The sequence below is a fragment of the Mercenaria mercenaria genome, chromosome 4 (genome assembly GCF_021730395.1).
Source record: "Mercenaria mercenaria strain notata chromosome 4, MADL_Memer_1, whole genome shotgun sequence".
Lineage (NCBI taxonomy): Eukaryota > Metazoa > Mollusca > Bivalvia > Venerida > Veneridae > Mercenaria > Mercenaria mercenaria.
Genome location: NC_069364.1, coordinates 29,067,191 through 29,091,636, shown reverse-complemented (window position 1 = coordinate 29,091,636; position 24,446 = coordinate 29,067,191). Strand labels below are relative to the sequence as shown.

At 36.5% G+C, this 24,446-nt stretch overlaps 1 protein-coding gene across 1 annotated transcript in view; it reads left to right on the top strand.

Moving 5' to 3' along the window:
* Nucleotides 1–24,127, top strand: part of LOC123551345 (S-adenosylmethionine decarboxylase proenzyme 1-like) — a 32,340-nt gene extending 8,213 nt beyond the window's left edge. Inside the window, exons 2-10 of the mRNA XM_045340205.2 lie at nucleotides 6,201–6,287; nucleotides 6,707–6,833; nucleotides 7,500–7,602; nucleotides 12,586–12,683; nucleotides 13,626–13,706; nucleotides 14,984–15,076; nucleotides 16,076–16,150; nucleotides 17,651–17,731; nucleotides 18,781–24,127. Of these exons, the coding sequence (XP_045196140.2) occupies nucleotides 6,201–6,287; nucleotides 6,707–6,833; nucleotides 7,500–7,602; nucleotides 12,586–12,683; nucleotides 13,626–13,706; nucleotides 14,984–15,076; nucleotides 16,076–16,150; nucleotides 17,651–17,731; nucleotides 18,781–18,921 (886 nt within the window). The 3' untranslated portion in view covers nucleotides 18,922–24,127. The remainder of the gene's footprint in view (nucleotides 1–6,200; nucleotides 6,288–6,706; nucleotides 6,834–7,499; nucleotides 7,603–12,585; nucleotides 12,684–13,625; nucleotides 13,707–14,983; nucleotides 15,077–16,075; nucleotides 16,151–17,650; nucleotides 17,732–18,780) is intronic.
* The last annotated feature ends 319 nt before the right edge of the window (nucleotides 24,128–24,446 follow it).

Here is a 24,446-nt window from a genome sequence, read left to right as displayed (position 1 = left end):
TAGAAAATATCAGATTTCTTGGTTAAGTTTTATGTTTAGGTCAACTTTTCTCCTAAACTATCAAAGCTATTGCTTTGAAACTTGGAATACTTGTTCACCATCATAAGCAGACCCTGTACATCAAGAAACATAACTCCATCTTGCTTTTTGCAAGAATTATTGCCCTTTTGGACTTAGAAAATCAGTTTTCTTGGTTAAGTTTTATGTTTAGGTCAGCTTTTCTCCTAAACTGTCAAAGCTATTGCTTTAAAACTTGCAACACTTGTTCACCATCATAAGTTGACCCTGTACAGCAAGAAACATAACTCCATCCTGCTTTTTGCAAGATTTATGGCCCCTTTTGGACTTAGAAAATATCAGATTTCTTGGTTAAGTTTTATGTTTAGGTCAACTTTTTCTCTTAAACTATCAAAGCTATTGCTTTGAAACTTGCAACACTTGTTCACCATCATAAGCTGACCCTGTACAGCAAGCAACATAACTCCATCTGCTTTTTGCAATAATTATTGCCCTTTTGGACTTAGAAAATCATTTTCTTGGTTGAGTATTATGTTTAAGTCAACTTTTCTCATAAACTATCAAAGCTATTGCTTTAAAACTTGCAACAGTTTTTCACCATCATAAGTGGACACTGAACATCAAGAAACATAACTCCATCCTGCTTTTTGCAAGAATGATGGCCCTTTTTAGACTTAGAAAATCATGGGTAGGACAATATTTCTATTACACAAAAAAAAATCAGATGAGTTATTGTCATCACTTGAGCGGTTGTCGGCGTCGGCGTCGGCGTCTGCGTCGGCGTTGCCTGGTTAAGTTTTATGTTTAGGTCAGCTTTTCTCCTAAACTATCAAAGCTATTGCTTTGAAACTTGGAATACTTGTTCACCATCATAAGCTGACCCTGTATAGCAAGAAACATAACTCCATCTTGATTTTTGCAAGATTTATGGCCCCTTTTGTACTTAGAAAATATCAGATTTCTTGGTTAAGTTTTATGTTTAGGTCAACTTTTCTCCTAAACTATCAAAGCTATTGCTTTGAAACTTGGAATACTTGTTCACCATCATAAGCAGACCCTGTACATCAAGAAACATAACTCCATCTTGCTTTTTGCAAGAATTATTGCCCCTTTTGGACTTAGAAAATCAGTTTTCTTGGTTAAGTTTTATGTTTAGGTCAGCTTTTCTCCTAAACTGTCAAAGCTATTGCTTTAAAACTTGCAACACTTGTTCACCATCATAAGTTGACCCTGTACAGCAAGAAACATAACTCCATCCTGCTTTTTGCAAGATTTATGGCCCTTTTGGACTTAGAAAATATCAGATTTCTTGGTTAAGTTTTATGTTTAGGTCAACTTTTTCTCTTAAACTATCAAAGCTATTGCTTTGAAACTTGCAACACTTGTTCACCATCATAAGCTGACCCTGTACAGCAAGCAACATAACTCCATCCTGCTTTTTGCAATAATTATTGCCCCTTTTGGACTTAGAAAATCATTTTCTTGGTTGAGTATTATGTTTAAGTCAACTTTTCTCATAAACTATCAAAGCTATTGCTTTAAAACTTGCAACAGTTTTTCACCATCATAAGTGGACACTGAACATCAAGAAACATAACTCCATCCTGCTTTTTGCAAGAATGATGGCCCTTTTTAGACTTAGAAAATCATGGGTAGGACAATATTTCTATTACACAAAAAAAAATCAGATGAGCGTCAGCACCCGCAAGGCGGTGCTCTTGTTAGACTTAGAAAATCATCGGTAGGACAATATTTCTATTACACAAAAAAAAATCAGATGAGCGTCAGCACCCGCAAGGCGGTGCTCTTGTTTATAAAGTCAGATATCTCTGTTACTATCAAAGCTATTGACTTGAAACTTAAAATAGTTTTTTACTATCAAAGTCTACACCAGGAGAAATAATCCCCATAACTCTGATTTTTTTTACTGGCAAAGCTCTAATTCAGAGTCAGACACCGAGAAAAGTCGAGCGCGTTGTCTAACGGACAGCTTTTGTTTATATTTTTAGCTCACCTGTCACAAAGTGACAAGGTGAGCTTTTGTGATCGCACAGCGTCCGTGCATAAACTTTTGCTTGTGACCACTCTAGAGGTCACATTTTTCATGGGATCATTATGAAAATTGGTCAGAATGTTCACCTTGATGATATCTAGGCAAATTCGAAACTGGGTCACGTTTGGTCCAAAACTAGGTCAGTAGGTCTTAAAATAGAAAAACCTTGTGACCTCTCTAGAGGCCAAACTTTTCGATGGATCTTCATGAAAGTTAGTCAGAATGTTCAACTTGATGATATCTAGGTCCAGTTCGAAACTGGGTCATGTGCCATCAAAAACTAGGTCTGTAGGTCAAATAAAAAAAAAACCTTGTGACCTCTCTAGAGGCCATATTTTTCATGGGATCTGTATGAAAGTTGGTCTGAATGTTCATATTGATGATATCTAGGTCAGGTTCGAAACTGGGTCACGTGCGGTCCAAAACTAATTCAGTAGGTTTAAAAATAGAAAAACCTTGTGACCTCTCTAGAGAGCATACTTTTCAATGGATCTTCATGAAAGTTAGTCAGAATGTTCACCTTGATGATATCTAAGCTATGTTTGAAACTGGGTCACGTGCCTTCAAAAACTAGGTCAGTAGGTCAAATAATAAAAAAACTTTGTGACCTCTCTAGAGGCCATATTTTTCATGGTATCTGTATGAAAGTTGGTCTGAATGTCCACCTTGATGATATCTAGGGCAAGTTTGAAAATGGGTCAACTGCGATCAAAAACTAGGTCAGGAGGTCTAAAAATAGAAAAACCTTGTGACCTCTCTAGAGGCAATACTTTTCAATGGATCTTCATGAAAATTGGTCAGAATGTTCAACTTGATGATATCTAGGTCAGTTTCAAAACTGGGTCATGTGCCATCAAAAACTAGGTCAGTAGGTCAAATAATAGAAAAAGCTTGTGACCTCTCTAGAGGCCATATTTTACGTGGGATCTGTATGAAAGTTGGTCTGAATGTTCATATTGATGCTATCTAGGTCAGGTTCAAAACTGGGTCAACTGCATTCAAAAACTTGGTCAGTAGATCTAAAAATAGAGGCCATATTTTTCAAGTGATCTTTATGAAAATTGGTCTGAATGATCACCTTGATGATATCTAGGTAAAGTTCAAAACTGGGTCACATGCGCCAAAAACTAGGTCATTAGGTCAAATAGTAGAAAAACGTTGTGACCTCTCTAGAGGCCATATTTTTCATGAGATCTTCATGAAAATTGGTGAGAATGTTCATTATGATGATATCTAGGTCAGGTTCAAAACTGGGTCACGTGCTTCCAAAAACAAGGTCATTAGGTCAAATAATAGAAAAAACCTTGTGACCTCTCTAGAGGCCATATTTTTCAATGGATCTTCATGAAAATTGGTCAGAATTTTTATCTTGATGATATCTAGATAAAGTTCAAAACTGGGTGACATGAGCTCAAAAACTAGGTCATTATGTCAAATAATAGAAAAAACAACGTCATACTCGGTTCAAAACTGGGTCACGCGGGGACAGGTGAGCGATTCAGGACCATCATGGTCCTCTTGTTTTAGGTTACCTGAGCATGAGGTGCTCAAGGTGAGGTATTGTGACCGGTCATTGTGCGTCGTCCGTCAACATTTCCCTTGTGAACACTCAGGCCACAGTTGTGACCCAATCTTTATGAAACTTAGTCCGATTGTTTGTCTTGATGATTTCTAGGTCAAGTTTGAAACTGGGTCATGTGGGGTCAAAAACTAGGTCACTAGGCCAGATCAAAGGAAAGTCTTGCTTACACTAGAGACCACAGTTTAAGTTTGAAACTCATGAGAATTGGTCAGAATGATTGCCTTGATGACCTCAGTAACTCTGCCATTGATGAAGGGATCTTGAAATTACTTAGCATAAATGTTCCCCATAATGAGACGACATGTTTTGCACAAGATCCAGACCTCTAGCTCTGAGGTCAAGGTCACACTTAGAGGTTAAAGGTTTACATGGTCTGTTTCTTGTCCGGTCCATAACTCTGCCAAAAGAATGATGAAGGGATTTTAAAATTATGTAATAGGAGCGGTAAAATGTGCAGCCTGATACAGGACTTGAACCTGCGACCTTCTGCTTGCAAGTGACGTTAGTCAGATGCTCTTCCAACTGAGCTAATTGAAACCGTCGATATCATAGTCCAATTATCATGATTATATACATTATGATAATTATACACATTGCTACACTCCTATCTCCTTTTTTTCAAAGACAAATTCAGATTCTTTTTGACTAACCCAGCCATTGCTTCACCCTAGCTCTAGGATCCCAAGGCTAGTCACCACACTCGTGGCACCAATGTAATAGGAGCGAAAAAAAATGTGCAGCCCCAGGGTTCTAGCCAGGATTTTCTGAAGGCATGTTGCAGAAGGATATTTTCTGACGAGCAAAGGGGTGGGTGCGGGAGGGGTGTCCCCTCCTGCATGGGGGGTATGGGGGTTACCCCAGAAAAATTTGTGTTACTACAACTCATTTTGGTGCATTCTGGTGCATTTCAGAGTGAAAAACATAGTGGTATTTTCAGTGATTAATAAGCATCATTTACATGTACAACAAGAAAAGATATTAGGTCATAAAAATCCTATGGAGTTATTTGCTGAATGACAATTAAAAGTTCATCAATTTTAAGTTGCTAAAAATGTTCATTTACTATTTATTGTACATAAAACAACACAATTTTAGCACTGCACACAGATCTATTTGTATTTTAAAGTTTATGTCTTCTATTTCTGCGGAGTTTATTTGCTGAAAACTTATCCATTTTAAGTTTTTGAAAATGTCAACTGTTTGTTGTACATACATGTAAAACAACACAATCTGAGACTGTCATCCAGGGAAACGCTGGTTTCCATTTTGGATCAATGGCCATTTGGCGTGGCTGGGAGGGATTCTGAAATTGTGACCGGGGCCTCCGTGGCCGAGTGGTTAAGGTCGCTGGCTTCAAATCACTTGCCCCTCATCGATGTGGGTTCGAGCCTCACTCGGGGCGTTGAATTCTTCATGTGAGGAAGCCATCCAGCTGGCTTACGGAAGGTCGGTGGTTCTACCAAAGTGTCCGTTCGTGTTGAAATAATGCACGGAGGGTATTTCAAACTTTTCTCTACAAGTTCTATTTTGAAAGTGACGACAGAAAACATTAATTCTTGCATTGTCTTTTCGATATTCCGCCCGAGAAAACACATTTCATACATGTGAAAAACATTAATATTACGGCGATAATTGTTCAAAAGCATTTTACCGTGTTGCACAATTTTTGACTTAATTCCTTACATTGTCTTTCCTTGATTGCGAAAAACATTCGGACGATAATTGTTGAATCATCTGTCATTATATCTAATGACATGTATAATCTTAAAACTTGCGAAAACAGTTACTTTCATGTACACATCACAAGATGCCGCCTGTCAAAGGATTTAAAGGCGGAGCTACGATGAAATTTACGTCACACGTTCCACATATAGGAAGCTGTCATTGGTTTATCGGTTACCTAAACTATCGGGTAGCACGTGGAAGCTTTTCAAATACACTAGCGAATTAATCGGGGTGTTTATTGGGATGATTTTATGACATGTCGCTTCGGCAATTAAGGGATGACGGGGGAAATAAGGGATGTCGAATATACAACTCAAAGTCGGAAGGCATGTCGCACGCGACAGGCGATAATAGCCTGGCGAGAACCCTGAGCCCGATACAGGACTTGAACCTGCAACATTCTGCTTGCAAGTCAGATGCTCTACCAAATGAGCTAATCGGACAATCAATATCATTGTCCAATTATATGCATTATAATATACACACTGCTACAGTTACTTGGCATAAATGTTCCCTATATTGAGATGACATGTCATGCACAAGACCCAGAGCCCTAGCTCCAAGGTCAAGGTCACACTTAGAAGTCAATGGTGTTTCTTGTCTGGTTCATATCTCTGCCATTTATCAAAGGATTTGAAAACATATTGAGAAGGTATGTCATGCTTATGACCTGGGTCTCTCAGGGCAAGGTCAAGGTCACGAAATGCTGTGATTTTTTTTTTGCGCAGACAACTGTAGCATTCTTGGGCACGCTTCGGGGGCGTTTTTCACCAATAGTGACAGCTCTTGTTTGTAATTGTTTTTTTCATGTGAATGTTTCAGGTCAGAATGGGAGAAGTTGTTGAAGTTAGTTCAGTGTGAGATTATCAGCTGTACACAAAACGAAGACATGGATTCATACGTTCTCAGGTATGCCTATCGCAGTATGGTGGATGTTAAAACATAATGTTAGGCCGAAAAAAATGTCTAGGGTAACCCCAACAAGTTTCTTTTTCCAGTTTTGTATATTAATTTGGAAATCTGCCTCCTTTTATCACTTTAAGAATCAACTTTGTAATAAATTCAATATGAAATTATCATGAATATATTATACGGATGTGCAGGCTATCTTTGTCCATATGGTGGCAAAGCCCTTACATTTGTTTTTGCACACTATGGTACTCAAATAAAGATACTTAGATAGATATGCAAAAATAACCATGATTTTACCAAAAATACTATACATGTATGTGATGTATGTACATGAGTTACCATATTGCTTAACTTTTGCTTATGACAGAGAAGTTTAAAATGCTTACACCAAATGTTCCCATCATTCTATATTATAGCGAGAGTAGCATGTTTGTCACAGAGCGGAGATTTATTCTGAAAACTTGTGGAACCACGACACTGCTGCTTGCTATTGAACCACTGCTGGAACTTGTCAAAGAGAAATGTGGATTTGACAATGTCGCAGTAAGTTAAGTTTAAAACTTGTCTGAATTTCCTGTAACGTATTTACTCTTGACCCATGGCAGCTTTTTGTGAATCTTACCAGCTCCTTCAGAATGATATTTAGTAGGAAGGTGAACAAAGTACAAGGCTCTCCATTTATTTTCAGGGAATTTTGACCATGACCCTCTTAGGTGGGGTACCAGTACAAACCTGTTCTCCGCATGTAACTGCCAACTTCCCCACATGAATCAGAGGTGGAGGACAAATAATGTCAGACACAATATCTCTAATCAAATTGTCACAGAGAAGATATGCCCTGCCCGGGGATCGAACCTATGACCCTGCAGTATATAGATCTGTGCTCTCCCTATTGAGCAGAGCAGGCCGGTTGAAATAAAGTTTATTCCAATATATGTGTGGTATGTTACAGTATTTCTATAGAATACTGCAATTTGGTGAAAAAAAGACATTAACTCAAATGTTGGCTTTTCTTTATCTCTAAGGATTGAATATTCAGTGAAATTGTGCGGGGGTGAATTAATGAAATTTATTCCAGGACAGGGGCTGTGGGTTTGGTTCCAAAAACTGTCAATCATGACCCTGAGGCAAGACAGATAATTTCCAAAACTGAAACAGCTACATTAAGGATCAGAATTAATACAGAATCTAGATCACTTCTTGTTTCAGGATATTTTCTACTCCCGTAAGAACTTTATGCAGCCAGACAAACAACATGGGATACATCGTACCTTCGAAAATGAAGTGGAACATCTGGATACCCTTTTCAAAAGTAAGTCACTAACTTTATACATGTTTTTCTTGTATTAACAATAAGAATTCAAATTGCTTGTTTAATCAAATATAACCAGGTGTTTTTCCGTCAGTAAGTCCTGGCTTTACTGTTGCCACTTGGAAGGGAAGTCACTCAGTTTTTTTTCCTTCATAATAGAGGCTGTTAATAGGCCCCTTCCCCGTCAGAAAATTTCTTTTAAATCACGCAGTTTTCCCCAAATATTGACTTTACATCAGGTGTTTTATTCCCTTTTGCCCAAATACTGAGATATTTTTTCCCCAAATTACAGGCCTGTGCCCCTTCACCTCCTGGTAAAAAAAACAAACCCTGTCACTTTTAGCAGTTAGATTTGCTGAAAGTATTTTACCAGGTATATTGAGAACAGCAAAAAATAAATTTTGACCATAAAACTGATTTCCGTAAAATTCATTAAGTTGCAAGTACTGGTACTATCTAATGAAGCCTGATGTATAACTTAATAGATCTTGTGTGATAAAGCAAAATTCCAGGAAACCCAATTACAGACTATGAATAAACAGTGCTGTTTATACTGACAGACATGATGTACATGTAGATTTGACACTTCTAGGTCAGTCAGCCAGTGCTTTGTTAGGCTGATAAACTGTACAAACTGCATAAAAATGTCCTTTGTCTTTGTGATTTGAACCTTTCTTTTCCATTTTCTGTTGGCCGGGGCTACTGTGTACTACTGTGTACTATTAATTCTTGTGCATTGAATTTATGAAACATTCCAATATAAAATTGATTCAGTAAAATAAAAAAGAATTTTGAGGAAAAGTTCAGACAAACCCTTTGGTAAATGTTAAAGAGAAGTACAAACACGTGTCACACTTTCTTATATGGCTATAGGTTATTTCTGGACTTTGATTACTTTTAATTCAGATTTGAAATCTTTGTGCCTTGAAAAAGATTGCAAAATTAATACTAGACTGGGCCCAAGGCTAGTTTTATTATTGGCAGATTGATACTAAAACCTTAGCAGACTGTAAACCAGACAAATTATTTTGAAAATACATTAAGAGGGGAAAGTCTGAAAACTGGAACACAAGCTGTACTTACAAAAAAGACTTTTAAACATCTGTCAGTTATAGAGATTTATTTTAGCATAATTATAACTGAAGAAAAACAAGATCTAAGTTTATGAATCTGCTCTTTGGAGACCAGTTTCGAAAACTCAAGTGTCTGATTAGTTGTTTCCAAGTTAAGCCTTGAAATTAATCAAAGATTCATTGTTAGACTGGTCTTGGAACTGAGTTTTACAACGTACCCAGTACCAGTCTTAACAACGTACCCTGTACCAGTCTGAACAATATACCCAGTACCAGTCTGAACAACGTACCCAGTACCAGTCTGAACAACGTACCCAGTACCAGTCTGAACAGTGTACCCAGTACCAGTCTGAAGAGGAAGCAATATTAATTTGTGACTCTGGATGTTAAGCTCTTAACAAACTGTTCATGGGTTTTGTAGCTGTTAAAATATGAAAAAGGAAGTACAGATTGATCAAGGATAATTATGTCTCCCCCAGGAGACATATTGTTTTTGCCCTGTCCGTCCGTACGTCACACTTCATTTCCGAGCAATAACTGGAGAATCATTTGACCTAAAACCTTCAAACTTCATAGGGTTGTAGGGCTGCTGGAGTAGACGACCCCTATTGTTTTTGGGATCACTCCGCCAAAGGTCAAGGTCACAGGGGCCTGAACATTGAAAACCATTTCCGATCAATAACTAGAGAACCACTTGACCCAGAATGTTGAAACTTCATAGGATGATTGGCCATGAAGAGTAGATTACCCCTATTGATTTTGGGTCACTCTGTCAAAGGTCAAGGTCACGGGCCTGAACATTGAAAACCATTTCCGATCAATAACTAGAGAACCTCTTGACCCAGAATGTTGAAACTTCATAGGATGATTGATCATGAAGAGTAGATGACCCCTATTGATTTTGGGGTCACTCCGTCAAAGGTCAAGGTCAAAGGGGCCTGAACATGGAAAACCATTTCCGATCAATAACTAGAGAACCACCTGACCCAGAATGTTGAAACTTCATAGGATGATTGTACATGCAAAGTAGATGACCCCTATTGATTTTGGGGTCACTCCATTAAAGGTCAAGGTCACAGGGGCCTGAACATTGAAAACCATTTCCGGTCAGTAACTTGAGAACCACTTGACCCAGAATGTTGAAACTTAATAGGATGATTGGTCATGCAGACTAGATGACCCCTAACGATTTTGGGGTCACTCTGTGAAAGGTCAAGGTCACAGGGGCCTGAACATTGAAAACCATTTCCGGTCAGTAACTTGAGAACCACTTGACCCAGAATGTTGAAACTTCATAGGATGATTGGTCATGCAGAGTAGATGACCCCTAACGATTTTAGGGTCACTCTGTTAAAGGTCAAGGCCACAGGGGCCTGAACATGGAAAACCATTTCCAATCAATAACTTGAGAACCTCTCGACCCAGAATGTTGAAACTTCATAGGATGATTGTTCATGCAGAGTAAATGACCCCTAATGTTTTTGGGGTCACTCTGTTAAAGGTCAAGGTCACAGGGGCCTGAACATTGATAACCAGTTCTGATCAATAACTTGAGAACCACTTGACCCAGAGTGTTGAAACTTTATAGGATGATTGAACATGCAGAGTAGATGACCCCTATTGATTTTGGGGTCAGTCTATTAAAGGTCAGGGTCACAGTGGCCTGTTCATGTAAAATCATTTTTTGGAAATAACTTGAGAACCACTTGATCTACAATGTTGAAACTTAATATGGTGATTGGACATGCAGAGCAGATGGCCCCTATTTATTTTTTGAGGTCATTTGATCAAAGGTCAAGGTCACAGTAGCCTGAACAGTGACTTGAGAACCACTAGGCCAAGAGTGTTGAAATTTAGCGGGATGACTGGACATGCCAAGTAGATGATCCCTATTGCAGCCAACCATCAGTGTCTCTTTGACTTTCGCTCCTGACCCCTATTGACTTCTTGCCTATAGGACTTTGCATTGGGGGAGACATGCGCTTTTTTACAAAAGCATTATCTAGTTTGACATGGTCTTATAAAAATGAGTGATGTCTGCAGCTAATAGTAATTTGGGAGTTTTCGGTGTTATTAAAGTGCTATGAAACTGTGTTACATGGCGGTAGCAAGTATTTGTATAGTCCGAATAAAAGGAGGTTTCGGGACAGCTGGTAACTTTTGACTGTCGCTGTCTCCGTCACGTCCAAACTTATTCTGCATATTTCTGTTAGGAAATTCCCAATGAAATCCATTGGGAACGTTTTCTGGTACATGTACAAAGTATTTTATCATCTCTGATAATAAATTTATGTTGACATTAAAGCATAAACTTGCCTCGCTGACATTTTATGAATGTATATTTTGTGTTTTGTTTCTGCAATTTAGTGTTATCGGCAGTCTGCAGTTTATTGAAACCGGTGTCAGGGTAGATATCTCCTTGCACCTGTCACATAATATTTCGGAAAAATTAAGTCTCTTATTTAAAATTATAAATTAAATTCGACCCATTTGAAGTTTCTACATGAATATTAATGTATAATTTATTAATGCAAGTAAGTCTGACCAGTATATTATGATTTTTCTGGATTTATTAATGTCTTCGTTTAACTAACAGTAAAATGCAGATACGGATAAGGCTTAGAGGGATGACAACTATAAAATATCAGATCATAAAATACGTCATCTCGATAAGTCAAATGAGTAAGGCTTAGGACCTGCAGAAAGATATAGCCTCCTTGTACCAATTATCGAATGCTACCATCTCTCGACTGATTTCAATATATCATTGAATTACCGCTCTTTACAAAGGTACTTTACTAATCTATTGGCATTTTCATTGTTTTCTTTTTTGCCAGTTTTGAGCAAAGTATTGGTAAGTGTTTTATAGAATATTTTATTCATATCCTTTTCTAACTGACAAAGTACACTGACCTCATAAAATTTACAAGAAAATCTAATTATTTATGTTTTGATATGTTTCCCGTCTGTCAGATCTAACACATACATGTGTTCAAATTTTCTCATTTTGATGAGACTACATATAAACTTATCGACTATTTAAATAAATCCATTAAATTTTATTGCTGAAATATTTGTCTGATTTGGGTCATGACACCGTAAAGGCAGTACTGATGAAAGGTCGAGAATTGGTTCTTTGTAGAATGTGATTATGGATCAAACTTACCTACATGTACATACCTGTATTACGTCATGTAGTAGAAGCGAACATCCCAGAATAGAATACACAGCTTTGAAAAGGGTCAGTCTACCCATCAATGTCAATATCTTATATTTGATTTTTTTTAACCTATATAATTACCACAAAATAGTGTAAAACTGGGTCGAGAGATGGTACATGGAGGCTACATTTACTGTAATTGCTACAGGAGTGTTGTTTTTACAGTTTACACATATTTCCTATTCATAAAATGCTTAAAATGTTGTTTGTGTTTACAGCTGTTGCCATTCACTCTAACAACACTGGTATTTTAGACAATATATTTCATTGATCTTAAAGCTTTATTCATTGAATCGATGCACAGATTGCATTCATTAATTATATACATGTACCAGCTTGTGAATTGAAAACTGTATTACTAGAAAATCTTCGTACCACTTCCAAAGATTTGAAGTGGTTTTAACATTTTATATTGGCAATTATAATCAATTTGGTAAGATGTTCACTTGTAGTGTCTGAGTGAATGAAAATTTTAATACTTCTGTTTGAACTTTCGTATTGTTCAAGCTCCAAACAGTTATAAACTTTTGACATTTTCTTTTTATAGACAGACTTATTTAAAAGAAATACCATTAGGACATACTGTAACATTATTTTTGGTGACAGTTTACAGTTTTGTTACGACACTAGTTATAGGCACAGATCATAGAGAATATACAGCTTATGTAAAGTAATGTTTCGTTCTTTTAGATGGAGCCGCATATACCCTGGGTCGTATCAACGGAGATTGCTGGTATCTGTATACATTAGATGAGGTGGGCGTGTCCCAGCCAGACCAGACTGTTGAAATATCCTTTCCATAAAACAGATAAGATTACTTTGTGTTTTAAACCTTAAATATTTTTCTCAGATAAATGCTAAGTTAAAGTACACTGTTTGCTGTGTACTTATCTGTAAAAAGCATGTGGCTGCCTTGAACTACCCACAAAACAAGGGGTCTCTGACCCACTAAGTAGAACTTTGGCATATTATCTAAGATGAACAGCTGTTGTGCTGTTTACTGCTACATCATTCTGCCATTTTTCCCTATTTAGGGCACCATGTTACTTTGAGTTTCATGTTAGAATTTATGCTTCTTAAGTTAAAGTTTACAATAAGACCACAAGTTGTTAGAATTAACCCAGTAATTAACCCTTACCCTGCTAAATTTCTATAATGTACTAGTCCATCTTTCAATTTGGACAGTACTATTAACCGTTAAAAGGGGTGCTTACCAAAAATTACTGACTGAATGGCGAACAGTGCAGACCATGATCAGACTGCACGAAAGTGCAGGCTGATCTTGGTCTGCACTGGTCGCAAAGGCAGAATCACTTGCCGCCAGCAGGCTAAGGGTTAATATAAAATAAGTAAGTTTTGTTTTACATTTTTCAGTGACATACTCTTGCAAAGTAAGTCAGATTCTGGCATAGTGTCATGGTTATACAACAAATTAATGAATCATTATTGAAAAAAGGATAAAAGATATTTATGTAAACAAAACAATAAATTTTTATATTTGTTCGGTGTTTGAATTTTAATTTCCTGAATTGACACAGCCACGGAATCCACTTAATTTGTCCCCCACAAATGTTCATGATATCTCTTTATTTGCTGACCATAAAATCTTGACACTAAATGAGTAGAATGCAGTTACTTTAACAAATCTGCAAGATGCTTGACAAGTGTTACAACAGATATTATGCCAGGAAAGAATACATGTAAGATTGTTTTCCTTAACGTTTATCTATTTGCTTATGTGGGATCTCTGTCCAGAGAAGATGGCAGTTTTCACAAAGGAAACCTGCACTGATGGGAAAGATGCAAGGGAGGTAAGAGAACACTTTATCATTACAACATACATGATTGAAGTTCAGTCTGCAAAGATAATTTGTTAGAAATATATTAAATAAAAAAAAAAGTATTAAAGAAACTAATATTTTACCATTTAAAACTACTTTTGATGCCAGACTTGCGTTGTTTTGTCAGGCTTTTGGTTGGTCTGTTAGTTGGTAGACAGTTTGGTTTCTAATCAGTTACTAGTGAATGCTTGGTTTCACAATGGTCAAACCTCTCAGCATGACTGCCTGTGGTCTACAGGTGACCCTTTCTCTTTTGGGGTCAGTAGGTCAAAGTTCAAGGTTACAGTGATGGTGAAACTGAAAACACTTTCTGCTCAGTAACTAAAGAATGCTTTTACTTACAGTCCTCAAACTTCTTATGATGATTGCCTATAGTAAAATGCCATGCCATGAGAAAACCAACATAGTGGCTTTGCGACCAGCATGGATCTAGACCAGCCTGCGCATCCGCGCAGTCTGGTCAGGATCCATGCTGTTCGCTAAGAGTTTCTATAATTACTATAGGCTTTGAAAGCGAACAGCATGGATCCTGACCAGATTGAGTGGATGCGCAGGCTGGTCTGGATCCATGCTGGTCGCATACCCACTATGTTGGTTTTCTCATGGCACGGCTCAAATGGTTTTGGAGGGAAGTAGGCCAAAGGACATGTTCACAATGACTTTTAGACTGATAACAGTTTGTGCTCAATAATTAAAAGAGTGCTTTGGCTGTCAATCATCGTAGGATCTGTAGATGACCACTATTGTTTTTGAGGCAGTTTTGTCAAAGGTCAAGGTCAGACTGCTGAGAGCATACAACATTACACACCTTGATTCGGACAGGTCGTCATTTAGGGCATATCATATGTGTTTTACAAACAACTTTTGTTTTATTTTAGAAATTTACACACTTGAAAATTAATTAGTAATTTACAATATTGCTTTTTGAAAAAGACAGAATTTTAATTTATTTATTTATTTGGGTTTTACGGCGCACCGACATATATGGCGCCAAACATATAACCTATACTGTGTTGGTACGCCGTAAAACCCAAATAAATAAATAAATTAATTAAAATTCTGTCTTTTTTAAAAAGCAAAATTGTAAATTACAAATTAATTTTCAAGTGTGTAAATTTCTAACATAAAACAAAAGTCGTTTGTAAAACAGAATTTTAAAGTTTGATACAATACACTATCCATACTCCTCAAAAGTGTTGTATATCTTTGTTGATTTTTGTTAATAATAAGAACTTACATGTGTTTAGAAATCAGGCATTGACAAGATCATACCAGGGGCCAAGATTGATGACTTCCTGTTTGAACCGTGTGGTTACTCCATGAATGGTCTGCTGCCAGATGTATGTATACTTGATCCATTTCTTTAATATTGATTTAATGCCATTTTTCAGCATTTCTTACATCATGTAATGATGGCATTTTCAGTAAGTGACCAGTGTTCTTGGATCCTTTTCCAGCACTTACTTGAATACTTGTTGTCCACAGTAATTGGAAATTTCATTTTGTGAAAAAGATGTTAAGGACAAAACAGACTATAGTTGAAGAGTCCTGTTCAACTTGAAACTAGGGGTGTGAATATTTGGTTATTTTAGTAACATTAACTTTTTAATCTTCCAAACTGCTAACTAGTTAAGCAAGTAAAACATGCTTTATAGATTTCTTTGTACATTTAATGACTGTTTTACATCAACACTGGTTAAACTGTTATTGTGTTGAATATTACTATTTGCATGTACATTGGGCAAAGATCAATACAGAGCAGTTGTGCACATGCAGCATCATCAGGATCACCAGTAAATTTAGAGTTACTGCCCTTTGTTTGACAATCCATAAATTCCCACATATCAAAGTAGTCCATTGATCCATGTTCATGAAATTGACATAAAGGTAGATCACTGTAGGGCAATGGTACTTGCTCATCTTTCGTCAGGATCTTTTCAGTGGCTTTTGAGTTATTGCCCTTGAATTGTTAAAAAAATCATTAATTTCCACAAAACAAAGAACCCGTTAATGGATCTTCATTAGGATCACTTCAGTTGCTGCAGAGTTATTGCCCTTTAATTGTTATATTTCAAAATGTAGTCGTCTCATTCACAAAACAATTTTCCTAACAATTTTTGTTTAGACTACATATGCCCTATTGGTAGAATTTTAAATGAAACTTCAAAGGAATGATCGTTATGAAGCCTAGTTGCTCAGTCATATTTTATGGGTTTTTTGGTAGGACCTTCTTCCATTGAGGCTTTTTAACTGAAACTACCTGCTTGAAGAGATATGTACATGTACTTTTTTTCAAAAACAAGATTCTGGTTTTTTTGTTATGGATTTCTTTCTTTCAGGGCCAATACATTACTATCCATGTGACTCCAGAACCTAACTGCTCCTATGTCAGCTTTGAGAGCAATGCTCCACAGGTGTGTGTATTGTGATTTTCTCGTTTCTTTTACTTTGTTAACCTTTAAGTACAGCTTTTTGAATGATGAGTCTTTTTTAAAATTGAATAAACTTACTCTTTAAGGATAACAGTGTTGTATTTCAAAATTGAAGGTCAATATCAGTGGATTGTAACTTGCAAATTTATTTTCACAAGCAGTACATTTGCCTGCAGTTTATAAGGTTTGCTTGCCATTGAGTGTTAGTTTTGTCTAGTCCTTAATTTTATATCTTTGACATGTCTTTGTCCTCTGAAGTGAATTATTAAGAAAAATGGTTAAGATCTGAATACCAGTATATGTAATAAATCCAACTGTACAAAATTAAATGCTTGCAGAAGTATTTAATGTAGTTGCTTGCTACATTTAAATGTACATGGTTTTGTACTGAAAAAAGAAGATTTTTCAAGTGAGCTGCGCCATGAGAAAACCAACATAGTGCGTTTGCGACCAGCATGGATCCAGAACAGCCTGTGCATCCACGCAGTCTGGTCAGGATCCGTGCTGTTTGCTTTCAAATCAAAGACTGTTGCAATTAGAGTAACCATTAGCGAACAGCATGGATCCTGATCAGACTGCAGGTATGCGCAGGCTGATCTGGATCCATGTTGGTCGCAAATGCACTATGTCGGTTTTCTCATGGTACGACTCAAGTGTTTTGTTTTATGAATGTGTAGGTCTAAAATTTACCTAAAATTGCAATGTTCAGGATTTTAATGCCACTTTGAAAAAATGGTCCAAGTCACATAATGTATTTCTGTCTTTAACACATGAAATTTCAACTGCTGTCTTAACATACACGTGTTTCTCTACACGTGTAAAGTCTCATCAACATACGTTGCGTAAATGTAAAATTCTACAAAATTAATGTGTAGTGTCAACCACTTTCATAACATAACTGTGTATCACTACACATGTGAGATCTTAACCATTCTCATAACATACATAATATTATGTGTATTTCTTCTCAAGCAAGGTCTCAACAAATTTCATATGTATATATATCTCTACACATGCGAGGCCTCAATGAACATGTATATTCCTACATATGCAATCTTTTGACCACTGTGGTAACATAGGATAGTATGTAACTACACATGGGAGATCTCAACCAGTCTCTTGAGATATGAATGTGTATCCATACACAAGCAAGGTCTAAACCAGTCTCATATGTCATGTATGCATGTGTTCCTTACACCAACCAATCTTCTGACATATGTATGTGTGCCTTTACATATGCAAAGTCTCAGCCACTCTCGTACTTTGATAACTACTTACTTAATGTTATGAAACAACACTGTAATCAGTAATCATGTCATATAATGGTGTCTTCCATACTTAAGTCTATCTGATCTCAGTCTTTGCTGAAGTTCTGATATAGAGAAAACTCGGCCTCAAAGATCGTTTCTGTATAACCCATGTTAACTTTACATTATTTTAACTAAAAAACAAAATTTAAAATTCTGTTGAACCATTTTTCAGGAGTCATACACAGGGCTAATTAACAAGGTATTGGACACATTTAAGCCAGGCAAGGTTCTCATGACCATATTTGCCAACAAGGTTAGTAAATATCAAAATTAGTACTTTAACTAGTCCAAGCATTTTATGACAGTTTTTGGGGGCCTCCATGGCCGAGTGGTTAGAGTCGTTGACTTCAAACCATTTGCCCCTCATCGATGTAGGTTCGAAACCTCATTTGGGGCGTAGAATTCTTCACGTGAGGAAGCCATCCAGCTGGCTTACGGAAGGTCGGTGGTTCTACCCAGGTGCCCGCTCGTGATGAAATAGTGCACGGAGGGGCACCTGGGGTCTTCCTCCACCATTAAAGCTGGAAAGTCGCCATATGACCTAAAATTGTGTCGGTGCGACGTTAAACCCAACAAAATAAAATAAATAAATTATGACAGTTTTGCATCTGTTTTGTTGGATTACTTGACACCAGATCAGCGAGTCTACGACTGTAAGGTTTGACATTCAGGTTTAGGCATCTCTCTTTGGATTTTTTTTCTTGTTGCTTGGAGAAAATTATGAATATGTCATGAAAATTTGGATTTATGTTTGAGTGGAGTAACGTTTTTTTGATAGATTTCAAGATAAAGTCTTCCTACTAAGTTTGATGTCCTGTTACGTTGATTGAAAATTTGGACTGCTCATTATCTTTGAATTGCATAGCAGTAGTCAGTCTCATTTTGAGGGAAGAGAAACTGGTAATTGAGACCTAACTGGACAAAATTAGCAATATTATGGAAGGATTTACTTGTATGTTACCATAACCTTGATTTTTCAAGATTTTGTACAGTGCACCATTTTGTCTGCAGTTATTTTCATGTACATATACATATTTGAGTCTATTATTTGAGCCGTGCCATGGGAAAACCAACATAGTGGGTGTGCGACCAGCATGGATCCAGACCAGCCTGCGCGGATGCGCAGGCTGGTCTGGATCCATGCTGGTCGCTAACAGTTTCTCCAATTCCAATAGGCTTTAAAAGGGAACAGCATGGAGCCTGACCAGACTGTGCGGATGCACAGGCTGGTCTGGATCCATGCTGGTCGCACACCCGCTATGTTGGATTTCCCATGGCACGGCTCATTTGTCTGTAATTCAGGAGTCTACAGCCAAGGACTGCCACAAGGACATTGACACGTTCCTGGACCAGACCCATTACAATCGTATCGACCATCAGTTCTGTACCTTCAAGAACTACAACCTCACCTACACCTACTTCACCAGCCGTCCCGTTATCTAGGGGTGTTTTAGCAGAGGTGTTCCTATCAGTTGTCATAGCAACAGGTCAAATGTCAAGGTCATCTTTTCAGATGATGGTATTTCTACTAAATCTGAAACAGTGAACTCTTATTCAAAAGAAGCAGATTGTTTTCATGACCTTCAGACTTTCCCAAGGTCATTAAGCAGAAGAATGACCTTGACCCTTGACCTTTGTAATCAGTGCACTGATAGGCCCTCTGTTAGATACTTTAGCAGTTACTTTTTCCCTTATATATTCTTACTTAAATTAGCTTTGGGATCAGGTTTTCACTTCTCTGTCACAGTAGATGTTGTTTTCATCTGGAAATCTGTTAAAATGAGGAGGAAGTTTAGGTTTTCATCTTCTTCAATGACCAGAAAAGTGAGATAATTGGATATTTATTAATTATATTTTTGAAGACATAATAATATTTTTGTTATCCACTGCCTTTTGTTTGAATTTTTATACAGATATTTATTGTCAGCTGTTAGAATATTGAAGTTCGATATTTAAATGCATTTGTTTAATTAAGTTTGGATAAGAGGCATTGTATGAAACGTTTATTGAATATGAAAACAATTGTAACTGAGAGAGATTTTAAGATACAAAGTATTAGATATTTTATAAGTGATCTATTTTTCCACAAGATATCTTTTACTTTTGGTACCATATAAGATGCTTATGCATAGACATGCAGATTGTTATTAAGGTGATCCCACCTGGAAGGTGTAGCGCAAATTCTGAAAATTTTGTAAATGTTTTCTCTTACAGTGCCTCTTTTTCTGATCGTGAATTTAGCTCTTAAAGGGCTTCTATTGTGCAGCTTATTTTTGAAGCAATTTGAAGTTGGAATCAATCCTAATTGTCCGTAATTTTCCGTACAACATATACTTCACTACATTAATAATGCAAGCTTTTATCTTAATGCTATAGTTTGAAAAGAGATGCTGTGGAGTTGCATGACTCGGTGTGTTTAAGATACATTTTTCCATCTCGATTGTAAATAAGAAAATCTGTTGTGAACTAGGTTATAATGAAAGAAATGAGTCATGGCTAACAGTGGAAGTTTAAAAATTCAGTAACACATAATGAATTCTGTTATAAGAAGCTTGCGTTTTAATGTAGTTGGGTCTGTGCAAATTTGTTACAGTATTTAAAATGAACTTTTAATTACAAATTTACATATATGGCTTCTGCACTTGATTGAATAATGAATTAAGAAATTTGAATCGTCCATGAATATGCAGTACTAGTATACCTTTCTTTAAATCCATTTTATAACTGCCTTTGTTTTAAAGGGCTGCTGTGCTTAGTGACTTTTCCGGTCAAATCAAGTATTTGAATCATTTAAAGTATACAGTTTGAAAGACCTTTTTTTTAGCTCACCTGTCACATAGTGACCAGGTGAGCTTTTGTGATCACCCTTCGTCCGTCGTCCATCGTCAGTCCGTGCGTCAAAAATTTCTTGTCTGCACGATAGTGGTTTCATTTATGATTTTATTTTAACCAAACTTGCACACAACTTGTATCACCATAAGATCACGGTTCCTTTCTTGAACTGGCCAGATCCCATTATGGGTTCTAGAGTTATGGCCCCTGAAAGGGCCAAAATTAGCTATTTTGACCTTGTCTGCTCAAAAGCAGCTTTATTTATGATTTGATTTTTACCAAACTAGCATACAACTTGTATCACCATAAGATCTCGGTTCCTTTCTTGAACTGGCCAGATTCCATTATGGGTTCCAGAGTTATGGCCCCTGAAAGGGCCAAAATTAGCTATTTTGACATTGTCTGCACAATATCAGCTTCATTTATGATTTGAATTTAACCAAACTTGCACACAACTTGTATCACCATAAGATCTTGGTTCCTTTCTTGAACTGGCCAGATTCCATTATGGGTTCCAGAGTTATGGCCCCTGAAAGGGCCAGAATTAGCTATTTTGACATTGTCTGCACAATAGCAGCTTCATTTATGATTTGAATTTAATCAAACTTGCACAAAACTTGTGTCCCCATAAGATCTCGGTTCTTTTCTTGAACCGGCCAGATCCCTTAATGGGTTCCAGACTTATGGTCCCTGAAAGGGCCAAAATTAGCTATTTTGACCTTGTCTGCACAATAGCAGCTTCATTTATGAGTTGATTTTAACCAAACTTGCACACAACTTGTATCACCACAAGATCTTGCTTCCTTTGTTGAACTGGCCAGATTCCATCATGGGTTCCAGAGTTATGGCCCCTTAAAGGTCCAAAATTGGCTATTTTGGCTTTTGCAGCCATATAGAGACTTCATTTATGGTTTTATCTGATACAAACTTCCAAAATATCTTCAACAACAATCAATCTTGGATTCCATGACAAATCAGATCCAATCGTAGGTTCCAGAGTTATTTTATATCTGATTACCTCCCCTGATTGTAATCAAAATGGATTTATATCAGTAAGTACTTATAGGACTTATTTGAAATTTCATTATTGTTATGAGTTGGACTGAGACAATCAGGGCAGATAACTATGGACTGATTTTATGTCAAATTACCTCCCTTTATTTCAAATTAAAACGGGTATATCTCGTAACTAATGCAGATACTGATCTGAAATTTCATTTATGTCAGCAGATTTATTTGGCAGATCCTTCTTTTGTTCAATTACAATATATATTTTTTTTATTCCTTCCCTTTTACGTTACCTTAAATAGCTTATTTTTAGTAACTTTTTTATTATTGGCCGTAGGGAAAAACCGAGACCACTTTTCTGTGGTACAACATGGATGATACCTCCAATTTTTAGGTGTATTTTGACATATCTATACCTGGTAAGAATTTTTATTTTCTTTTTGGTTAAATTTCTTCCCTTTGTTGTTCCTGTCCTTTGGACTGAGATATCTTTTCTGAGGACCTTCTTGTCCTCAAGTGCAATGATAACAGGTGAGCGATATAGGGCCATCATGGCCCTCTTGTCCTGAAATTGGGGAAAATGCAGTAGCATTTATAGTTTGGAAGTAGTAATATGAGCCGTGCCATGGGAAAACCAACATAGTGGGTGTGCGACCAGCATGGATCCAGACCAGCCTGCGCATCCGCGCAGTCTGGTCAGGATCCATGCTGTTCGCTTTTAAAGCCTATTGGAATTGGAGAAACTGTTAGCGAACAGCATGGATCCTGACCAGACTGCGCGGATGCGCAGGCTGGTCTGGATCCATGCTGGTCGCACACCCACTATGTTGGTTTTCTCATGGCACGGCTCATATAATGTTTGTCAAATTGGGAATTCCAATTCTGCTGTAGTGCTAGTTATTCTCCAGACAACAATCTTTCTAGTCGACAGCAAATATCTGTTTTGGTCTTTCCTTAAATTTCCTTTACATTTGTATTTTACTGGTACCGTTTATCAAATTAGCTTTCAAGTCCATTATCACTAGCTGAAAGACATACAAGATGTTAAATTTGTCATTTTGGGAATTGGAAAGGTTCTCCGAAAGCTTTAAGCATTTAAATTACTATAATTGTAACTTATATTTTCTGGTATTATGTTAAAATGTCTTTGAGTAACGTCAAAGTTCTTGTGATCACTTCAGATGAACTTATATCTACATATTTTATAAGATATTTGTATGTTTGTAGGAAGCTAATTTTGTGGCTTCCACTGGTAATTTTATATATAACGTGACATATTTGCGGAAAGAAATGAATTTTTAACACCAGTCCTTTAACTGGTGCAATGTCTGCTGTGCACTTTCTGTGAAGATTACTTTTAAGTTTAATATTTTTGCTTAGAAAGATCAGCCTTGTGTATTAAGTTCATTTCAGAATGTGTAATAACAAACAATAAAAACTGAAAATGTTCTTTTGGTGAATCTGTTGATAGTTATTGAGTTCCATCACCATTAGTCTCTGATCATTTTTATTTTACCTTCCTTTATAAGATATATGTTTAGTCTTTGAACACTGAGTTTTTAAGGTTGTTGCAAGTAACTACTAAACATACGTATTTTACGTAATTTCTATAGTATATATCCACTTGGTAAAAGTAAGTGTATTATATTTACTAGGGGAAAGCTAATAAGTGTTCAAAATTGTGTCTCAGTAGTACTTTAATGTGTCCAGAAATATACAACTAACCAGAATTTAAAAGTTAAGAATGTTTTAATTACATACAGAAGTGGAAACCACTTTGTTTCCATAGCAACAAAATAAAAAGGAAGTTTTAGCCTGTATTTGATATTCACTACCGATTTACATTTTTTTCTACATTGTTAAAAGGACTGTCTGCCAGACAAAGACTTTAGTAGAATGTGTATCAAGTTTAATAAATGGCAATAATAACTCTGTTTGAAAGGGCAGAAATAATCAGTAATTTAGGAGTATGACAGTGACATAGTCATTCTCGAAATTGCCAGCCAAAGGACATGCTAGTTTAAAAAGATCTTTTTTTCAATAATGATCGAGTTACATAACATGTCTGTTACTATGGTTTTCAGCTGAATTGCTCAGTTTGATTTGTTTGTCTGCCATGCAAAGGAACTCTTCTTAGCATGCTCATTCAGAGAGTTAACTATTTTAGCGCTTAAGGCACAGAAGTCTTTTATTAGGAAACAAAACTCATTGAATTCAGAGCAGAATAGTTTAAACTTCTTATTTTGCAAGAGTGGGCTCATTTTTGGAAGAAGCAGCTTTCTTTTACATGTAGAGCTATACCAACAAGGACTTACTGGAATGCTTCATTTTCTTTTGTAAAGTTTAGATGTTTTTGTTTCTATTTTGGCAGCTTGTCACCTTTTGGATCAGCTGAAACAGTACCTTATAATGCTTTATTTTGCTGTTTTGGATAGATATTTATACTGAATAGGTCTATATTTTCATGAAAGTTTTATATGCATGAAATTTCATGTATGAACCTACTCACATACTCATCTGTCTCACATAATGTCTGTCTTAATATTGACGGAGAAGGCAAATGTCGCAAATAGTGAATTCAAAAACTCAAAAAAATCAGATATAAAAAAAAAAACATCTCGCAAAATATAAGACTTTTACAGTATACAAGTTCCTCGGTTATATTAAATGTCATAATGTCTCTGCTATGTCTCTTGAATGTTATTTGTTCTGTATTTACATAGGTAAAAGATATTTAGTCTGTTTTGTTCAGATACACATTTATTCCTTTTGCCCTAAAAAGTAAACTGAAATAAATTAGATAAGGGAATGTGAGTTGTTTGTGTTCTTTGTTTCCCTCTTTGTATTTCAGACAGGACTTTATGAATAAATTGCCATGATAAAATGATCATTAGATAGGTTTTGTATAACAGTTTTTATACTTCATGAAACTTTTAAAGTAATTGCCATGATAGATAAATCTATGGGATATTAAAATATAGGATATTTTTTTCTGGTTGGTTGGACACTTAAAACCATAACCATTTATTTTTAGCTCCCCTGTCACATAGTGACAGGGTGAGCTTTTGTGATCGTCCGTCGTCGGTCCACAATTTCTTGTCTGCACGATACCGGTTTCATTTATGATT